The 21,901-nt window shown below is 36.9% G+C and overlaps 1 protein-coding gene across 8 annotated transcripts in view; it reads left to right on the forward strand.

The window, feature by feature from the left end:
• The window catches only part of BBX (BBX high mobility group box domain containing), a 282,740-nt gene that overhangs the window by 186,897 nt on the left and 73,942 nt on the right, over positions 1-21,901 (forward strand). For all 8 annotated transcript variants that reach the window (XM_019448262.2, XM_019448264.2, XM_019448259.2 and 5 more), the window contains 2 exons: positions 9,953-10,148; positions 18,507-18,574. In XM_019448262.2, the coding sequence (XP_019303807.1) occupies positions 9,953-10,148; positions 18,507-18,574 (264 nt within the window). The remainder of the gene's footprint in view (positions 1-9,952; positions 10,149-18,506; positions 18,575-21,901) is intronic.

Raw genomic sequence — 21,901 nt, forward strand, 5'->3', positions numbered from 1 at the left:
GTGCTTTTTTGTGTGTTAATATTGCAGCCTTAACTGCAATGTCAGCTTAAGCAACAAAAGCTTATCGAGTGACTTGAGTATACCAGGTCTTGTGGTGGTTGCTAGTGACGAATAAGGTCTCCGTTCCTCAAGGCCCTCACTCCCAGGCAGGCATTTTTAAAAGTTTCATATGTGTAACCTCTTCATTTTAAACACCAAATTTTAAGTGTGTTCTCTAAAGGAAGAAGACATATTCTATCAGTATAGTTTTTGTGTGAATGTGAATACTTAAAAAGGGATATATTTTTAAAACAGAAGTGATTAGTAAGTAATACAGCTTTGGAGAGTTTATTTTTTTTATCTGTTAAAACTTTCTCTGACGCTTTTCTTGCTCCTGATTATCTTCTATTTTAGTGCATCTGGTGAGAGGAAATACCCATTGTGGGATTTGTTTTCAGTTTCTTGAATTACTGCCCAGTACTAGTTTGCATTGTTGAGAAAAAAAAGGGCGGGGGGAGGGTTGAATGAGGGTTTCATGTTCTCTGATGAATCTCATTAGAGCAATAACTGGTTATAAGTAATTTTAAAAAATACTATCTTAAGGATATAACCTGGGTTGTTTTCTTCAATTCAGCAGTGTGCATGATGGTACAGTGTTGTGGATGCTCCCAAGCTCTAACTGTGTGACTGACTGCTTGTTAGGGACACAGAAACAGCCTTCCTTTTCCTTTTCACATCTTTATGTCCATACTCTTACAAATACAGAACTACAAGTCTGCATTTTTTCCCAAAGAATTGCTGGAACCTTCCACTTGTCACTTAAACTAATGATCATAATTAATTAATTTACATTCATTTTAGAAGATTGCATACTAGACCTTCAGGAAGAGCAGAGTCAGTGCAAAGAAGAGGAGAGGATCTGGAAAGTTAAAAATAGTTTTGAGTGACTTTGTAATACCCCATCCCTTCTTTTTTGTAGGATCAGGGGCATGAGGCAAAATGCATGCATTTATTGATTAATTGGTTCATTCCAAGCTTGATGTTTTACATAAGCACAAACCTGTTAAGTCAGTAATGATTTTCCCCATTCTTCAGAGCAGGGATCTAAGGCTCTTGGGAGTTAATATCTTCATCAGTCATGCACTGTGGTGCTGGGATACTCTTGACTGTTTGACTCCCATACTCTTCATATATCTTGCTCACTTAGATGCCTATGAGATAAGAGGTTTGAGTAATTATGGCAAAAAATGGTAACAATAGAGTGCATGGGCTCAATTGGTTAAGCATCTGACTCTTGGTTTCATCTTAGGTCATGGTCTTGTGGTTTGTGTGTTCGAGCCCTGCTGATAGCACAGAGCCTGCTTGGAATTCTCTCTCTCTCTTTCTCTCTGTCTGCCCCTTCTCCATTCGTACTATCTCTGTCTCTCTCAAAATAAATAAACTTAAAACAATGGGAGTAATAAAATGTCACAGTTGTAATGGGAAAAGTCTGCTTGTGCTGGGGGCAGTAGGGATATTTCAGAAAAGGCTTTATGGAATTGATGGAATCTGTCGTAGGATTTAGTATAGGATTCAGAGAGAAAGGCAGGGATAAAAGCAGATGTGGGATAGTAAGAACAGTTTCAGGAACAAGAAAGGTTGTTTTACCCCTGAGCTTAGAATATGTGTAACTAACAGGAAATGATGATGTAAAGACAAAAAGCATGAGACCAGGCTGACAAGTTTGAAGGTTCAGTTGTATGTCAATAAAACAGTGATGGAATTAAATGCAATAAAATGCAACGTGAAGGTAAACTATAATAGCCTTTTGTAAATGTTGGTATCTGTTGCCATCGGTACTCTAGCAAAGATTCTCATCACTATAAAACTCCATGGAGTTTTTAGCAATTAGTTCTTGCTTCATATTTAAGATAAAACTAACCTACTTATTCGCTTGCTTGGCTTTATTAGAAATGGATTCTTCTCCAAAGAAGGTAGACTCTGATTTTCTCATACATTATAACTGTGGAGAGAATTTTTGTTTACTATCACATATCATGTACATCACAGTGTCTGAATTCTTAGAAGCATACTGTGGCACCTTGCATACTACTAAACTAGAGTGGAACCTCATTTTTCCAGCATCCTTGAGAAACTGGTGTTACACATAAGTGATTTCCAGGGGGATGAAACTTTGCTGTTCCCTTAAACACTTTATCTTATATATTTATCCTGGGAACTTTATTTAAAATTTTGTTTATATGTGTCCTTACTTAAAGCATTCAGAATGCCTTTTGAATTTTTTTGAAAATTCAACACATTTATCCCAAACAACAATTACTTTATAATTTGTAATTTGGTGAGACCTATGTGAACAGTTAAGTTACAGTCACATTTTTCTCCATATGTTAAATGATTCTTTTTTTTTAAGTTTATTTATTTATATTGAGAGAGAGAGAGAGAGCGTGTGGCAAGAGGGAGAGGGAGAGAGAGAATCCCAAGCAGGCTCCTCGCTGTCAGCATGAAGCCCACCTTAGGGCTCAATCTCAGGAACTGTGAGATCATGACCTGAGCTGAGATCAAGAGTCCAGCCACTTAACTGACTAAGCCTCCCCGGTGCCCGTGTGTATTAAATAATTCTTAACTCTTCTTTTGAATTTCCTCTTTGCTTTTCCATGAGAAAGCTTTTGGGTCCACCCTCAGCGGCCAATTGACATTTCTGTCCTCTGTGCCAGTCATTTTTGGCTATGTCTAATGAAATGACTTATTTTATAGGGGATTTTCTGAGTAATTAGGGTCCCCACTACTTTTGGGGGATGTGGGTAATTAAACCAAAGACGTGGGACTCCATGCTTCACAATAGGCCTTGTTTCTGAGACCTTTGTCATTCCTATATTCCAGATATCAGGACTTTCTCACTGCATTAGAAAAAAATATTTAAATGTTTATTTTTGAGATGATAATAATCAACTTTTGAATATTGCTTTATTCTTCCCAGAGTTCTTTTATAAATATTTAACTTAGAATAATCCCAGAAGGTAGGTGTTTTTTGGTTTTTTTTTTTTTGTTTTTTTGCGGGGGGGGGGGGGGTTGTTTGCAGAAGCTAAAGATGACACTGAGATCCAGAACAGTTATGTGATTTATCCAAGGATGCAAGTTAGTAGTAATAGAGCTTGAGCTCTCATACTTGACTTTCTCCCTTCTCAGACCTTTCTGAGTTTCCAGCTCTGTAAAAGGTCAATAAAGATGCCTGCCCTCATAGAGTTGAGTAAAATGCAAATAAAGCGTGTACATACAAGCATTCTGTTGTAGAGCTTAAAATGCTATAAATGGTAGTTTTTTGTTTTAAGTTTATTTATTTTGAGAGAGAGAGAGAGAGAGAGAAAATGCACAACTGAGGGAGGAGCAGAGAGAGAGAGAGAGAGAGAGAGAGAGAGAGAGAGAGAGAGAATCCCAAGCAGGCTCCACACTGTCAGCATAGAGCCCAATGTGGGGGTTCACCCACAAACTGTGAGATTGTGACCTGAGCCAAAACCAAGAGTCAGATGCTTAACCCACTGAGCCATCCGGGCACCTCTAAAATGGTAGTATAGTTTTTATTCCTGATAAGAAAACTTAAGTTTGTCTGTATTTGATACTTCTTTACAAAGTAATTATTTACTATTTTTATCAGGGCATGTTAACACAATGAAAGCCTACTAAAACACAAAGCTGAAACACAAGAACCAACAAAACTAATTACATCATTTGCTCAACTTGCAGATACTATTCAGTGTGATTGATAGCCTCTAACCAGATAGATGTGTAAAGTGAGGTAACTACTTGATTTTGGAAATATCAGTCCTTTTAGTTAGTAAACACTAACAGTTAAATATTCAAATCAAATAAAATTATAAGGACTTTATAAGGAACCCATGACTAGTGACAAAAAATAGATCCCACAGCAAGTGATATATTGAGAATTTAAACTGAGTCTCTTAGAACTCATTTTGGTATTGGTTTCAGATATTAATTTTTAGATTGATGGAGGGACCTAATACTCCAATATCCTGTAAGATGTTACTATAGTAACTCTTGATTACTTTGAAGTTGATGATCATTCAAGGGATGTGGATAAAAATTAATTTTTGTACTGTTTGAAAAATTACAAATTCATGCTGCAAATTATTTTGTAAAGAGAAAATCTAAATTAGTATGCCTTAGTGAGCACATATTTTAGAAGAAAACACACATTTTACAATTCAAATTAGTTAATGTATGAATTTAGTAATACATTTTCAGAAATCAAATAATGTTTTATTTACCCAGATCCCTATCTACTTTTTAAAAATTAACAAAATTACTTTAATTAATTCATTTATTTTATTTAATTCACTTATTTTAAAAGTTTATTTATTTATTTCCAGAGGTGGGGAGGAACATAAGCAGGGGAAGGGCAGAGACTGAGAGGGAGAGAGAGAGAATCCCAAGCAGGCCTGACGCAGGGCTCAATCTCATGAACCAGGAGATCATGACCTGAGCCAAGGTCAAGAGTCAGACACTTAACCTACTGAGCCACCCAGCTGTCCCTAAAAAAATTATATTTTAAAAGAAATTCTGAAATTTGTGCTAGTTAAATTTACTTTTCCCCTGATTTACCTACATTGGAGTAAAGTAGTCCTTTCAAAAATTTATATATGAAAATGAACTAATCTTGCCATGATAATCTTTACAGCCAATTTAGGTAACCATATCCACAGCCAACTCAATTTTTCCTTTATAACCCTATAGTAGAACCAAACAATTCCCTGGTCACTTATTCAAGTCACTTTTTGACGTATATAGTTTTTATTGGAGTGGCTTTATCATGAAAGTCTTACAGGTTAATGTATGACTTAAAATATTTTTATTCTGTCAAAACCATAAACTTAATTCAGTGTTCTGTCACATAATATAGTCTAGTTTTCTCCCTATTAAAAATACCTAGTAAAAATAATTCAGGTCACATAGTGCTGTTGAGTTTTATTATCTAAGTGAACAATTTTGTAAATTTTTTTTTTAACGTTTATTTATTTTTGAGACAGAGAGAGACAGAGCATGAACGGGGGAGGGTCAGAGAGAGGGAGACACAGAATCTGAAACAGGCTCCAGGCTCTGAGCTGTCAGCACAGAGCCCGACGCCGGGCTCAAACTCACGGACCGTGAGATCATGACCTGAGCTGAAGTTGGCCGCTTAACCGACTGAGCCACCCAGGCGCCCCTAAGTGAACAATTTTAGAGTTAGAACTCCTGGAACTAAGACTGTACAGATTGGTGCCACTTCTCAAGTATCTCCCTTCCCTCTTCCACCCTTGGGTAATGTGATTTCTGCTGCCCCCTTGAAGAGATACAACTGTTTCAAAATTTATTATGCTGGGGGTCACTTAGACCCCTGCAGTGTTATAAAATAAAAAATATGTTCTATCTCTTTTTTAAAAAATCAGATAATTTTTATCTCCACAGTTCTGGTAGGTTTGTTTTTGTTTGTTGTTTTTGTTTGTTTGTTTTTTGTTTTGTTTTGTTTTTTTATCATAGTAGTATTTCTCATATTTGCACCAGAATCAGCTGTCTTTGTTATTTGTTTGTTTGTTTATTTGGGGGGGGGGGGCGGGTAGAGAAGCAGAGAGAGAGAGAGAGAGAGAGAATATCCCAAGTAGGTTCTGCACTGTCAGCCCTGAGCCTCAAGAGGGGCTCAATCCCATGAACTGTGAGATCATGACCTGAGCCGAAATCAAGAGTCAGACCCTCAAACCACTGAGCCACCCAGGTGCCTCTCAGCTGTCTTTATTTGTATAGACATTTACAGGATTCTTTATTCCTGGACCTCACCAAGGTTGCCATTCTCTTTTCACTGTGCTGAAGAAAATCTAGACTGCAATAATAGCTAGAAATATTACTGGATTTTAGATGGCACCTCCCCCAACCACCATTAAAAACAAATAATTGGAGAACAGTTAGTACAGTTTTCATTAACATTAAGGTGCTTTTTAGGGTCAAATTTCCTTTCTTATAAATGATCCAGAAAAATAGTTAATGTTGTGACCCAATTTTTAAAATATTAACATAGAGTATTGTTTTTTGGTATATGATAATGTCATTGTCATATATGAAGTTGGCAAAATACCATGACAAAGGGTATGTATTTAATACCACTCTGAATAACAGTGATTTGTTATTACTGCTAATACAGTGTTGTGGTGGTTGGGGTCAGAGAGAAGAGAGCCCACATTTCCTGAGCATCATGTATAAATAATAAACTGTCTGTAAAGTAGATGCACTTAGGTTATCTAATCAATTGGAAATTTAAAGAAAACAATTGGAAGCCATGATGTGAATTTTTATTTTAATGGGAAATTTTTGAAAATCGGTATTTTAGCAAGAGGTTAGTTATCTGCAAGATTAGACCAATAGCCTGTGTGATTGATGTTCTTGGATGAAAACAGGTTTCCCTCTCATGCCCAGCATGAAGAACTCTGTCCCAAAGATCCAGATGGATGGGGCGTATCTCTTTGACCCTTTAAATCCTGTAATGATGGATTTTTGTCACGGAGTTGACCAGAAGGCAAAGTTTCACTCAGCTGTTTGCTTCATACTGTATACAGTCTTCCTTCATTTTGCCATTACTCAACCTTGTCTGTAATCCCTTTCTTGATAACCTCACCACAACAAATGATTAAGCCTTTCTGTTGTTTCTTATAGTTGAATCAGAGCAAGTGATTGATGAGGTGCCCAGTTCCAAGGACAGACATCCTCATACCCCAAGGCTCTTTCTGCCTCTGCCTTTATTTGGTGTTCAAGTGTGTCTTTACATGAATTTATGGCATCTCCATGTAAGCTTTAAATTCCTAAAGACAAGGAATGTGTGTTCTTTTCTCTGTCTCCCACATTCTTAATGCTTTTGCTCAATATATTTCTGATTGAGCTAATGAATGTTGTCTTGTTACTGCTCATTTACATCAAGTATCTGCAAGCTTAATATGGTGTTACCAGAGTATTGACCCTCCTAGTGAATTCTCAGTTACCATTTTCCATAAAACCCCACATGCTCCATGCCTTTCTCTTGCCTTCTGTTCTTCAACCCATAGGCACTTCCCCTTTTACAGATCCTTTGAAGAATCATTTTTCATGCTTGAACCAGGGGAATGCTTACAAACCACATGTAAAAAGAAATAGTATGTTTGTGTGACTAATTGTGGATTGTAAACAGTTTGAAGGCAGAGACTTTAATTCATGCTTTTAACCAGTGTCTGTCATCTAGTCCAGCATTTGTCACAACTGGGACTTTCTTCTTTAAAAACTACATTTTTTTTCCCTCATGGCAAATGTGTTAATTTGTTTGAAAGTCTTTTGTCATTTTATAGAGTGGTGACCTTTGTCCAGATGACTGTTCATCTGACAAACCCAGCCCATGTGCCTTTTACTTGGACACAGTAATGATGCATGTGTCTGCTACTTCCATTTGCACCTCACCCTACCATTTGTCACTTTCCACCTTCAGATGGGAGGCAAGGCTATTTGTCTGCCTCAGCCTAAAATGTGAATCCCCCATGCAGGTGAGTGCAGTAGAGTAGGGTGTCTCTCAGATCACATTTGATTCCTCCAAATCTATTCTGCTGTTGGTGGTAAATTCTAGTTTCTTTCGCCTTGCATCCTATTTTAATTATTTTTGTTAGAAACGTGGAACTGTATTTTTCCATTATTTTGTGTCTGCCTTCCTTCTGCATGTACACATGTATCAATGTGCAAATGTACAGCTTTTAAGTTTAAAAAAAGAAAGTTTATTCAGAAAACTTGACTTAAGGTAATTTGGGGATAATTCTAAACCACTGATTATTAACATACGAACACTTACATTGTATTACCTACAGTACAGTTTTTGTTCATATGATTTAAAGTGAAAAGATAGAAAAAGGTTATTTGGATTATATACGCTTTCTTATACCAAGGATAAAAGAACCGTTTTTCCTGTTGGGTTAAATAAAAAGCTGTTGGGAGTGCATACTAAATTAGTTTACTTTACATATGGTGTGACCATTTCAAAAGGCAAGCTTATGGGATTGTAGCAGTTGTATTGATTTAATAAAGTTTCCAGCAGTTAGTCACATATAATTGAATACATGTAAAATACATTTTTATTAGTTGATATGACTTTTAGCACTATATAATGAATAGCAATGAATGTATTTCATTTAGTTCTATGGTCACACAAGGGGAAAGAAGCATCAGAGTTGGGAGAGTTATAGGAGGCAGTCACAGAAAAGTAAAGGGGAAGGGAGGAAGGGAGGATATTGTCAGTAAAGGTTGAAACCTCCAAGACATAGAGTCTGATGGATTAACTGCAACACCACACATCGCAGCTCTTAGCCTGCTCACACTTGCAGTCGAAATCCTACTATGCTGATACTTCACACATATTTCATTTTTTACCAAATGACGTTTTATGGCATTGCTCTTTACAGCAAGACTGTCGGCACCTTTTTTTCCAACAGCATTTGCTCACTTCATGTCTCTGCCACCTTTTGGTAATTCTTGCAATATTTCAAACGTCTTCATTATTATGTTTGTTGTGGTGATCTGTGATCAGTGATTGATTACAGCTTGCTGAAAGCTCAGATGATGGTTAGCATTTCTTAGCAACAAAGTACTTTTAATTAAGATACTTCATTATTGAGGAGCCTGGGTAGCTCTGTCAGTTGAGCTTCTGACTCCTGATTTCAGCTCAGGTCATGATCCCAGCGTCGTGGGATCAAGTCCCACATTGGGCTCCATGCTGAGCATTGAGCCTCCATAACACACACTCACTCTCTCGCTCTCTGTCTCTGTCTCTCTGTCTCTCTCCCTCTGCCCCTCTCCCCTGCTTGCTCTTTCTCTATCTATTAAAAGAAAGGAGGGGGGGCACCTGGGCAGCTCAGTTGGTTAAGCGTCCAGCTTGGACTCAGGTCATGGTCTCACAGTTTGTGAATTCAAGCCCACCTCAGGCTCTCTCCTGTCAGCTCAGAGCCCACTTCAGATCCTCTGTCTCCCTCTCTCTCTGCCCCTCCCCTGCTCTCTCTCTCTCAAAAATAATAAACGTGAAAAAATATATATTATTTTTTAAAATAATGCTACTGTACACCTAATAGACTGTAGTATAGTGTAAACATAACCTTTATACACATTGGGAAACCAAAAAATCCATTCAACTGGCTCTATTGGGACACTCCCTTTATTGTGGTAGTCTGGAAGCAAACCCACAGTATCTTTGAGGTATGCTTGTGCTCTTTCCTCTACATGGCCCAGCGTCTTCAAATAACTAAAAAGTTATACATCAGTTTTCCCTACCTTGTTCCCCTTCTCCCACTCTTGATCTCAGCTTGTTTATCCCCAAACTGGTCACTTTGCTCTGTTAAGTGTGCCTGTATTTACCTTACCCGTATGTCAAAGCACAGATTTAATTTTTGCCATACTTACCAAATTAAGCAGTGAATAGAATCTGGTTTCTGGCTCTGGTATTGACTTACAGTTTGTAATGTGTACCTGATACCCACTTTGAAGTTGGTGCCATGCTGCCCACCCTTGTTTACAATAACCCTACATATTGGTGATATTGTTCTCAATTTATGGAAACTTAAGGGTGAGACCCAGAGAGGTATGTTCTGCTTCTTTGGTCACATAGTGCTAGGGTTTGAACTCTGATGTTTCAGTCTTTACCTTACAAATAACTCCCTCTTAATCATGGTAAGACAGCTTTTTGGATGCTTAAAAAAAAATGTGGGTCGAAAGAAACAAATGTGCTGCCTCTGTACCCTTCTTCCACAAATGAACTTTCTAGTAGTTAAATGCATGCTGAGATTGCCATTCAATAAGTAAAACCACAGAAGTTATTGAAAGTAATTTTTCCTTCATTTTGTAATGGGGGAGGGGGGATGAGATATGAAGTCTGTTAAAACTTTCAATCTATATATTAATTAAAATCTTATCTGTTCTTTATTTATAGTATAAAGATGCATTTATGAAAGCGAATCCTGGCTATAAATGGTGTCCTACCACAAACAAGCCTGTGAAATCCCCAACACCCACTGTTAATCCACGAAAGAAACTGTGGGCCTTCCCATCTGAGTCTTCAAGAGATTTGCCAAGCCCCAAGAAAGCAAAGACCGAAGAAATGCCTCAGCTAAACTTTGGAATGGCTGGTGAGTTTAGACATTATTTCTATCTTCTACCTGTTCTTTTTTTTTTTTTTTCCTTTCTTTCTTTTTTAGGGAGAGAGCTCAAGCAAGGGAGAAGGGCAGAGGGAGAGAGAGAGAGAATCCCAGCAGTCTCTGTGCTGTCAGCACAGAGCCCACCATAGGGCCCAATTCCACAAACTGTGGGATCGTGACCTCAGCTGTAATCAAGAGTCAGACACCCAACTGACGGAGCCACCCAGGTGCTCCTCTACCTGTTTTTTGTTTTTGTTTTTTTTTTTAAGGATAAGGCAATACATTTAGGTAGTACTTTTAATAAATAATCTACAGAGAGAAAGAGAGAGAAGGAAGTAAAATTTATAACCAGTGTGCAGCATTGCAAATATAGCATATCTGAAAGTTTTGGAACATGATATACATAGAATGTGTATGTATAACTAAAGGAAGTGTGAACCAAGTAGTAGAGTCATACATATATGTGAATTTCTGGCATTGACATTATGGAAAGGCAGACCACAAGGTGGAGATTAAGAGGTCAGGTCATTTTATAATGTAACAAAGTAGCTTAAACATACATATACACTATTAGCTATCCTAGTAAGTATCTTAGTTATCATGGGTTCTTATAAAGCCATAATTAATGTTGATCATTTGAGGATCTGAAACCTCAAGGGCAAGAATATGAACAGTTCCATCACAAGTCTGAGATGAATCTGACAGCTGTTTCTTAGAGGGAATTCCCATTCTACCCGCCATCCCCCTTCTGTCCCCATTCCTGTATGACCCAGGCAAATGAAAACTTCCAGATGGCCCCATTTGTTATGGGGCCTTTAATACTCTTTGGGTGGTAAGGAATGCTAGAGCATTTATTACCATGAAATAAAGTACTTACATTCATTCTGCACATGGCTCTGTCTTCCCTGGCTGTTGCAGTGCAGTAATCAAGAGAGAAATTTTCCAGGATGAAGTTGGGAGATTGAGCAGGGTGGAAACTATGAAGTTGGTATAGAGCTATATGGTTCCTATTTCATTATTCATTATAAACAAATTTTCTTCAAAATGAGAGCATGAACCATTTACAGTATGGGGAACCTGGGAAAGCAGGATGAGCAATATTGGGATTAACACCTTTTTGATCCAGTTTTTTGTTTTTTTTTTTTATTTTATTTTATTTTTATTTTTGGGACAGAGAGAGACAGAGCATGAACGGGGGAGGGGCAGAGAGAGAGGGAGACACAGAATCGGAAACAGGCTCCAGGCTCCGAGCCATCAGCCCAGAGCCTGACGCGGGGCTCAAACTCACGGACCGCGAGATCGTGACCTGGCTGAAGTCGGACGCTTAACCGACTGCGCCACCCAGGCGCCCCTGATCCAGTTTTTTAATCCAGTTTTATTGACCAATAATTGACCTACATTAATGTATAAGTTTAAGACCTACAGACTGATGGTTTGATTTACATATATTGTGAAATGATTACAGTAGGTTCAGCTAACATCTATCTCCTCCTATAGATAGGATAAAAAAAGAAAAGGGAAAAGAGGGAAAAAATTTCTCCTTGTGATTAGAACTCTTAGAATTAACTCTCTTAACAACTTTCCTGTATGTCATATAGCAGTGTCAGCTGTACGTATAATGTTGTACATTATATCCATAGTACTTTCTTATCTTGTAATTGGAAACCTGTGACCACCTTTCCTCCAATTCTTCCTTCCTCCACGCTGTTTCTCTGCCAATCACAAGTCTGATTTCTTTGTGATTTTCTTTTTTTTAAGATTCCACATATAACTAGGATCATACAGCATTTATCTTTCTTTGACTTATGTCACTTAGCATAATGCCTTCAGTGTGCATCCATTTCTTCACAAATGGTAGGATTCCCTCATTTTTTATGGCGGAATAATATATCATTGTGTATATACGTGTATATTAAATCGCATCTTCTTTATTCATTCATCCATCAGTGGACACGTAGGTTGTTTCTATGTAAACATGGAACATTTTCTACAATAGACCATGTGTTGCCACAGAACAAGTCTTAGCGAATTCAAGAAAATTAAAACCATACCAAATGTCTTCTGACCACAATGGCATGAAACTAGAAATCAAAAGCAAGAGGAAAGCTGGAAAATTGAAAAACTCATGAAAATTAAACAACAGTCTATAGAACAATCGATGGATCAAAGAAGAAATTAAAGGAGAAATAAAAAAGTTTCTTGAGACGAACGAAAAATGGAGACCTAACACTGCAGAATTTGCAGTTCTAAGTGAGAAGTTTATAGCAACAAATGCCCACATTAAGAAGCAAGAAAGATCCCCAGAACAACCTAACTCTGTGCCTTAAGAAACTAGAGAAAGAAAAACAGAGCTCAGGCTAGTGGAAAAAGGGAAATAAGACAGATTTGATCATAAATAAATGAAATAGAGAACAGAAAAACAAGAGAAAAAGTTAATGAGACTAAGAGTTCGTTCTTTGAAAAAATAAACCTATAGCCAGACTAACCACAGAAAAAATATAAAAGACTCAAATTTAAAAAATTATAAATGAAAAAGACATTGCAACTGATACCACAGAAATACAAAGGATCAGTAGAGGCTACTATGAACAACTATATGCCAACAAACTGGATAACCTAGGAGAAATGGAGAAATGTTTAGAAACCTACAACGTACCAGCACTGAATTAGGAAAAAATAGAAAATCTTAATAGACCAATTATGAGTAAGGAGATTGAGTTAGTAATAAAAAATTTCCCAATGAAGGAAAGCCCAGGATCAGATGGCTTACCTGGTAAATTTTACCAAACATTTAAAGAATTAACACTAGTTCTTCTCAAACTTTCCCAAAAATATCAAAGAGGAGGGACAATTCACAAACTCATTTTATGATAGCCAGCATTATTCTGATACCAAAATCAGAAAGGGACACTACTAGGAAAGAAAACTACAAACCAATATTCCTGACAAATAATAGATTCAAAAATTCTCAAAATACTAGCAAACTGAATCCAGCAGCACATTAAAAAGATCATTCACTATGATCAAGTGGGATTTATCCTGGGGATGCAGGGATAGTTCAACACCTATGTGACCAGAAAAAGCACTTGACGAAATCCAACATCCATTCATAATAAACACTCTTAACAAACTAGTCACAGAAGAAAGGTATCTTAACATGATAAAGGCCATATAGAGAAAGCCCACAGGTGCCTCATAATAGTGAAAGGCTGGAAGCTTTTCCTTTAAGGTCAGGAATAAGACAACTGTGTCTACTCATCACTCTTATTCATCATCATACTAGAAGTGCTAGCTAGAGCAGTAGGCAAGAAGAAATAAAGAAAAAAAAAGTTTTGAAAAAAAAAGTAAAATTTTCTGTTTGCAGATGACATGACTTAATATTTGGAAAATCCTAAAGACTTAACCAAGAAACTATTGGATCTAATCAACGAATTCAGTAAAGTTGCAGGATACGAGGTTAACATATAAAAATAAGTAGTGTTTCTATACACTAACAACAGATATTCTGAAAAAGGACTAAATCAATCCTATTTACAATAGCGTTAAAACAATAAAATAATAATAAATTTAAGTAGGTAAAAGATCTTCAAAAACTACAAGAAACTGATGAAAGAAATTGAAGAAGACACAAATAAATGGAAAGGTTTTCTGCGTTTATGGATTGAAAGAATTAATATTGTTAAAACAATACAGCCGAAAGCCATCTATAAAGAAATCCCTACCAAGATTCCAATGGCAGTTTTTACAGAAATAGAAAGGACACCCCTACAATTTATATGGAGCCACAAAAGACCCTGAATAGCCGAAGAAATCCTGAGAAATGAGAACAAAGGAGGGGGCCTCATACTTTTTGATTTCAAGCTATAAACCCATAGTCATTAAGACATAAAAACAGACATATAGACCAATGGAAGGGAATCAGGGTCCCATAAGTAAACCCAAACTTACACAGTCAACCAATATCTGACAAGGGAACCAAGAATACTAAATGGAAAAAAGATCGTCTTTTCAATAAATGGTGCTGGAGTAATTGGATATTCACATGGAAAAATAAATGAAACTGGACCCATATCTTAAACCATAAAAAATTAACTTGAAATGGATTAAAGACTTAAATATGAAATTTGAGACTATGGAAATCCTAGAAGAAAACATAGGAATAAAGCTCCTTGACATAGGTCTTGGTAATGGTCTCTTTTGGATGTGACACCTAAAGCACAAGCAACAAAATAAAAAATCCAAATATCCAAAAATCTGTAAGTAATTCCTACAAGTCAGTAGTAAAAAACAGAAACAAAACCCAAGTAAAAAGTGGGTAGAGGACCTGAATAGACATTGATCCAAAGAAGATGTACAAATGACCAACTAGGTACTTCAAAAGATACTCAACATCACTAATCAATAGGAAAATGCAAATTAAAAAGCCACAATGAGATACCACCTCAGCTTCTTAGAATGAACATCATCAGAAAGACCAGCAAGAACAAGTGCTGATGAACAGGTAGAGAAAAGGGAACCCTTGTGCACTGTTGTAAATTGGTGCACCCACTAAGGGAAAAGTGTATGCAGGATCCTTAAAAAATAAAAGAAAAACTTAGTGATTCAGTGTGTGATTCATAGTGTAACAAAGCATGTGGTGTTGTCATATATGAACACTAAAAAATGCAGTCTGACGGGCACCTGGGTGGCTCAGTTGGTTAAGCATCCAACTTTGGCTCAGGTCATGATCTCACGGTTCATGGGTTCGAGCCCTGTGTCGGGCTCTGTGCTGACAGCTCAGAGCCTGGAGCCTGCTTCAGATTCTGTGTCTCCCTCTCTCTCTGCCCCTCCCGTGGTCATGCTCTGTCTCTCGCTCTCAAAAATAAATAAACATTAAAAAAAAGGGGGGGGGGAGAAATGCAGTCTGACATAATAGCATCCTGAGGAAACAAAATCTTCAGGTAGTTGTCATGTAGGTGTCTATGGTATAATTCTAGGTAAACCACCAAAATGATCCTCCTATGTATCCCAGAAGAATCAAAATGCAGGGCTCTTACTTTTAGCTGTCATTGTACAACTGTAGTTTCGTTCTCCTTCCAGCAGTCTTGGTGAGCCCTGTGGACTTTCCAGATTATATCAGTTGCAGTGTTTCATAATAAAACATTTTATCATCAGGATCATAAAAGACTATATGGATGATTGGCTGGCAACGGAATTCCTTTAATTATCGTTTGTCTTCCACAGCTTTTGCTCCCAGTTCTAAATCAACAACAGTAGGTGTTTTTCATACAATGGCTCTTCACAAACCAATAATAATTGTAGATAAAGCTATGAAACCTTCGAAAACTATGAAAGATGTCTGTTTTTTATACCATTTTTGACAGTTTATTTATCTGCCTTTCATACCTACAAATCGAACTGTCTGAGACCTAGACATCAACCAAGATTTTTACAGGTCAGCTTTACAAAAACAATGTTCTTTTAAAGTAAAATAAGGAAAGAAAACACCTTCTTGAGTTTGTGTCATTCTGTGAGGGTCTGTGACATATGTTGGTAACCCATGGTCATGGCCTTGTTGAGATGGTGTATGTATAGTGGATAACACTGTTGTGATATTTCCAGTGGTATCTCTCACAACACAATGAAAGCAAATAGGTTTGCCTTTAATTAAAACATGGTGCCTAGGGCTGCCTGGGTGGCTCAGTCGGTTAAGTGTCCGACTTTGGCTCAGGTCATGATCTCAATGGTTCGTGGGTTCAGGCCCCCATCGGGCTCTGTGCTGACAGCTCAGAGCCTGGACCCTGCTTTGAATTCTGTCTCTCTCTCTCTCTCTCTCTCTCTCTCTCTCTCTCTCTTTCTCTCTCTCTCTCAAAAATAAATAAACATTGAATTTTTTTTTTTTTAAACATGGTGCCTAGCTGTTTGAATCTGAGGGATCCTTACAGGGTCTTTAAAGGACAATTTAAGCTTTTCCTCAACATGGAGCCTCTTCTGTTTTTCCATTAGTCCTTGTCACATGAGATTTTGCTATTTTCAATAATCCCAAAGCAGCTAGATGTATGATTTCCAAGAAGGGAAAGTGCTATAGAATTTAATTGAGTACAGGCCTTGTTGGTAAAGGGAAAGCATGCTATCTGTATATTTTTGATGTTCTAGATAACATTATGTAAGTGTAAATTAATGTAAAGGATGATGGCAGTTTTTTGGTCTGTGTTTTATTATCTGTACAGCAAAGTTACATTGGTACATAACTGAAATAAATCGTCAGGTGAGCATGTTCCTATTTTACTTTATATTTGAACTAAAACATTTTTATTTCTATTAGAAAGCAATCATCCAGTCCTCCTGATCCCTAGAATGACAGCTGTAAAAGTATTTAGCTGCCCTAAAGAACCAAATTAAAATTTTACTTTCTTTTAAATTTATTTCCCCCTCCTTATTTTAATTTTAAACAGATTTAAGTGTCTATTTTAACAAAGCACAGTAGTTCTTAAACTCAACATTTAATTAAAAGTGGAATCTTTTTTTTTTTTTTTTTTTAATTTTTTTTTCAACGTTTTTAATTTATTTTTGGGACAGAGAGAGACAGAGCATGAATGGGGGAGGGGCAGAGAGAGAGGGAGACACAGAACCGGAAACAGGCTCCAGGCTCCGAGCCATCAGCCCAGAGCCTGACGCGGGGCTCGAACTCACGGACCGCAAGATCGTGACCTGGCTGAAGTCGGACGCTTAACCGACTGCGCCACCCAGGCGCCCCAAAAGTGGAATCTTAAAACAACAGCAAAGTGCCTTGTTTCATCATAAAAGCTAGAGTTCCTGTGTTTTCTGTATGTGTATCTTCCTGTGTGGCTACTTTCCAACACTGAGCTATTTCTAGACCACCTGATCATTTGGTGGCCTGTTTTCCCCTGTGATAACCTTTTTCTTTTTCTTTTTTTTTTTTTAATAACCTCAGATTATTTTTTCAATTTTTAAAAAAATTTGTATACAAGATGTGGTCAGAGTTGCTTCATGAGTAAGACAGATTGTATACAAGAATATACTTAAGGTCATATCTTTAAACAGAAAAGAAAAACACCTCAGTGTCTTCACGCAAGAGTATGCCTGATTCTCTTTAAAAAAAAAAAAAAAATTGTTTATTTTTTAGGGAGAGGGGCAAAGAGAAATAATCTCGAGGAGGCTCCATGCTTAGCATGAAGCCCAGTGTGGGACTTGATCTCACAACTCTTGAGGTCATGACCTGAGCCGAAATCAAGAGTTGGAGGCTTAACCAACTGAGCCACCCAGGCGCTTCTGATTCTCATTTTTAATTTAGGAGAGATTACTAAAAATAAAACCGTATTTATTTAGGACCTATATGCACTAGGACAGGCACTGAGTTAGGCACTGTCATATATGTTATTTCATTGCAGATCTAAAACTTAATTCATTTAAGATAATCTTAAAGGATATAGGTCTGTTACTGTTTTTAATCCTTTACTTGTTTAGGGGCACCTGGGTGGCTCTGTCCGTTCGTTGGGCATCTGATTCTTGATTGTAGCTCAGGTCTTGATGTCATGAGTTTAAGCCCCACGTTGGGCTTTGCATGGGGCATGAGGTCTACTTAAAAAAAAAAACAAAAACTTGTTTAATTATACCTCTGGATTGTAGATCTACCACATTGCTGTTTTTATTTTGTCCTTTTGTTTCCGTTGGTTATTGAAGGAAGAGAATAAAGACCTTCACTAATATAAAAAGGATTCATTTAAAATCTTAAAAGTATTTCAAAGAAGGGCCTGACTATACTCCTAAGATTTAAAATATCAAAAATACATAATTATCTAGTGTAAATTTGTTTTTGAAAGTTTTAGAGAAAGATTATTTCAACGAAGCCCACTAGTAGATTTTGGAAGGCCCATTTATAAAATTTGTCTCTGTTCTGTAGTTTCTCATATAGTCTGGTTTTTGTATCAGCCCTAATTTTACATGGTAGAAATAACAGTTTGAGAATGACAATATCAAACTTCGTAGACATTAAGTATAAGTACTCTTTTGGTTTGTTTTTTTTAATCCATCTAAATTCCCCATTCAATAAGGCACGAAACATCACATGAGAAGATAATTCATATTCTAAACAGCTATGGAACTGAAGAACAGGTTATGTTGGAATGGTGGGACAATAGTTGAATTTAAAAGGCTCACAAAAGTATGAGTACATACTTAAGCACATATATGCTAGGTTATTGCTATATAAAGAGTTTTGAAAGTTTTCTATAAAAAGTTATATATGGTTCTGTTGGATTGAGTCTTTGTTAGTATTCCCTTTCGACTCTGGATTGTATGTACCTCATGCTTGTGGATTGATGATTTATTTCTTGTTGACTTTTTTAGATCCTACTCAGATGGGAGGCCTGAGCATGCTACTTTTAGCTGGAGAACATGCTCTTGGAACATCAGAGGTAAGGTGGTCCTCATCCCTGACTGCTCTGCTCACGCTGGGGCTTGAAAACACAGACATCTGTATTCTGTTCACAATGTTTTTTAGTTTCACTGTTTATAGCTCATAAGCAAACTTTACTTCTCTTTTTCTTTTCTTTTTGTCAAGATCTATTTGTGCTTTGTATTGCGCCTTGAGTATAACAGTAGTGGTATAAATAAGTCCAAGAGGACACAAACAAGTCAGGTGCAGATTTTTGAGGTTCTGTGAACCTGAGAGAAAGAAACGGAATATACCGAATGTTAGCATCTGCCATGATTGTGTCATGGTCTGTAGGGCAGGTCCTAGGACTCATTCCATCTACTCATAACATACCCTGTTTTTTGTGATGTTCTCATGTAGACTTGCTAGTGAAAAAATGAGAGTTTAATTGTCAATCTCTCTGGTACCTGAATAAATCCAGACTCCTGTGTATGAAACATGGCACTCCAAGATTGCTTTATTCTTTAAAATGGAAAACAAAAAGGACCCAGGCCCTCATGACCTTGGTTTTATGATCTCTTATTTTCTTGCAGTTTCTGGACTGCTTTTACAAAACATTTTTAGGTATGGTTTTGATGGGCAGGTAGTAGCAGTTAAGCATGCATAGTTTGCATTTGTGAAATTTCTTGCTTTTCCAGGGCCATTTAACAGAGGCCAGACAAATTAACCTGCAGGTCATATTGTTTTACCGACGTCAGCTACTTGAGATGGAGATTTTTCAAGCCCGACCAGAATCGCTATTTACAGCAACATAGCAGGCATCTCATTCTACTGCAGATACATGTATTTTCTACTTTTTTAAAAAGTTACCAGTATGTCATACAGTGGACTCATTCAGATAGTGGTTTTAGAAGATACCATGTAAGATACTTATATCACAAAGGCCATTATTATGTGTTGTTTACATTTGTGATCCATAGTTGGTGACCGTATATTCAGTTTAACATAATTATTTTGATTCCATTCAATTCAGTGTAGCAAAAGAATATGTAAACTGGTGTTCTGGTAGTTACTTACGTGGTACTAATCTCTAGCTGAAAAAAATTGACATGTCACTTTGTGCCTTTACATACTTGTTATTCAGCATGTTTTTACTTCCTGACACACTAGAATTCTCAGGAAGTCATTTCCCTTTCTGACACATGGCTGCTACCTAATAGGAACCAGACTGACTCTCACTTAGGTGTAGAGTATCCCAAGCATGAATCCCAAGCTGAATTTTGGAATACTAATGCACACTTGACCTTTCAAGACAGTATGACTCATGATTCCCAAGAATGTGCTGTATTGTTAAAGTTGGCATCACCTTTTCTAACAGACTATACTATAATGATGTTTTCTTCCCAACTTCTGTTACCATTCTTTCTAACTCTCAGGAACACGTTTAAATAAATAAACATCCATCCATAGAACTTACAGATAGATAAAAATAGTAAAGACTGCTTCCTCCCTTCCCCCCCCCCCCCACTTTTGATTAAAGTTTACCTCTTGGGCTCTTCTCAGTGAGAAGTTCTCCTCCCTTTTAAGAAGAGCAGACTTTTGACACAAGTAATTTAAACGGTGCATTGGTCAACCTTTTATTTCTGAGGAATGGGAGCTATTTTGAGAATTCTCAAGCTAAACAAATTTAAAAAGGTAAATTACTTGAAGAAGTGAACCATGTAGGAGAAGGGAATCCGTGCTCCTTGGGAGGAAGTTGCCAGCAGTTAGGTCTTTAAGAACCACTTCTAAGAATACAGCTCCTTCTTCATTTTTCCTACTTCTCATCTCAGAGATATATTTAGGTCATTATTGAAACTAGTCTTGAGATACTGAAACAATTAAGTAGTGAGTATTGTACAAAATTAACCTATGTCTAAATATGATTCATTCTGAGAGTTCCTATCCGATATATCAGTGTACTCCATTTAGCACCTATTTTCTGTGCAAAGACTAGTCTTATTCCAGATATACAAATGTGGTTGTACAACTTTAGGGGCTCTATGTATATACAACTCTATGTACATAGACAGATGATGACCGTAAGACAAATATAGTAAATATGTACTTACATTTTCCTAAGAAAATTATCAGGATAATGAGATAAGGAGAGAGTTCCAGAAATTTCATACTGCTGACATTTGGAACAATTACTGTGATGTCTGTTTACACTATGAGGTAAGACCAGTCAAATAAAGTGACATTTTACAAAAATTCTGCCACAGGAAAAGTCTAATCATATTGGCTTTTTAAAATGGCATGACAGAATTCTTATTCTGAAATATTATTCTTAGAGGGAGGAGAGTTTCCTTTGTTCATTATCCTGAAACCTAACTACATAGAAAAAATCCTCAAAAGTCTATATTTTTAAATGTGGAAATTTTAATATACTAATAGTCGTTTTTAAAAAAATAATTTTAGAAGGTATCGAGGCTTCTTGTAAATAATAATTTTTCAGATGTAAATGATATATCTGAATATCTTCCAATATCTGAAGTAATAAAATTCCAGATTAAAAGCTTCTTTGGCCTATAATATTTTCTACATCTATCTGAAGTAGTCTTAGAGTTTTAGAGAGAAATTATAGGTTCTTGAGATATCAGTGGGGAAATAATGACAAAGAAAATGTTTGAATTTTCTCTTTTTCCTGAATCTCCTGATTAACTCTGAATTTGCCAGAATAAGTTTGTTGCATTCTGAGGTATACATTTTTACATGCTGCTGTGATTGAGGCAGGCTTTCTTCTGCAGTTTCAATTGTGGTAACTTTTCTGACAAGTAAAAGGGATGAAATTTGTATTTACAGTTATTTTTCACATAAATGATTAGCTCTCTACTTCCTTTATATCCAGAGCACATTGAAATGCATTAAGTAACCTTTTTAAGTGTTTGTCATTAATTTATGGATGAGGAAAGAAAATAGATATATTAACAGGAAAGACACTAAGGAGTGACCCATGGCTCAGAATGCCGGACTAAGCTTGTCTGCGTTGAGATCCAGTGAAATGTAAGCATAGAAGTCTCATTAGGAAATAATCCTGTAAGAGGGAAGGAAACGGAAAAGGATGGTACCAGTGAATATGAGATTTAAGCAAACATATTTAAATCAGAAACCAAACCCAAGTTGTTTTAGCAATAAAACACAATATAATGATCAGCTGAAAATAGGCCTACAAAGGGCTGCAGAGGAGCCCATCTGTTCAACATCAAAGTAACATTCACATTAGGAGCACCTGGGTGGCTCAGTCAGTTAAGCATCTGACTTCCACTCAGGTCATGATCTCGGGTTCTTGTGTTCGAACCTCACATCAGTCTCTGGAGCCTTCTTC

The sequence above is a fragment of the Panthera pardus genome, unplaced genomic scaffold (genome assembly GCF_024362965.1).
Source record: "Panthera pardus isolate Hobbes unplaced genomic scaffold, ASM2436296v1 HiC_scaffold_16, whole genome shotgun sequence".
Lineage (NCBI taxonomy): Eukaryota > Metazoa > Chordata > Mammalia > Carnivora > Felidae > Panthera > Panthera pardus.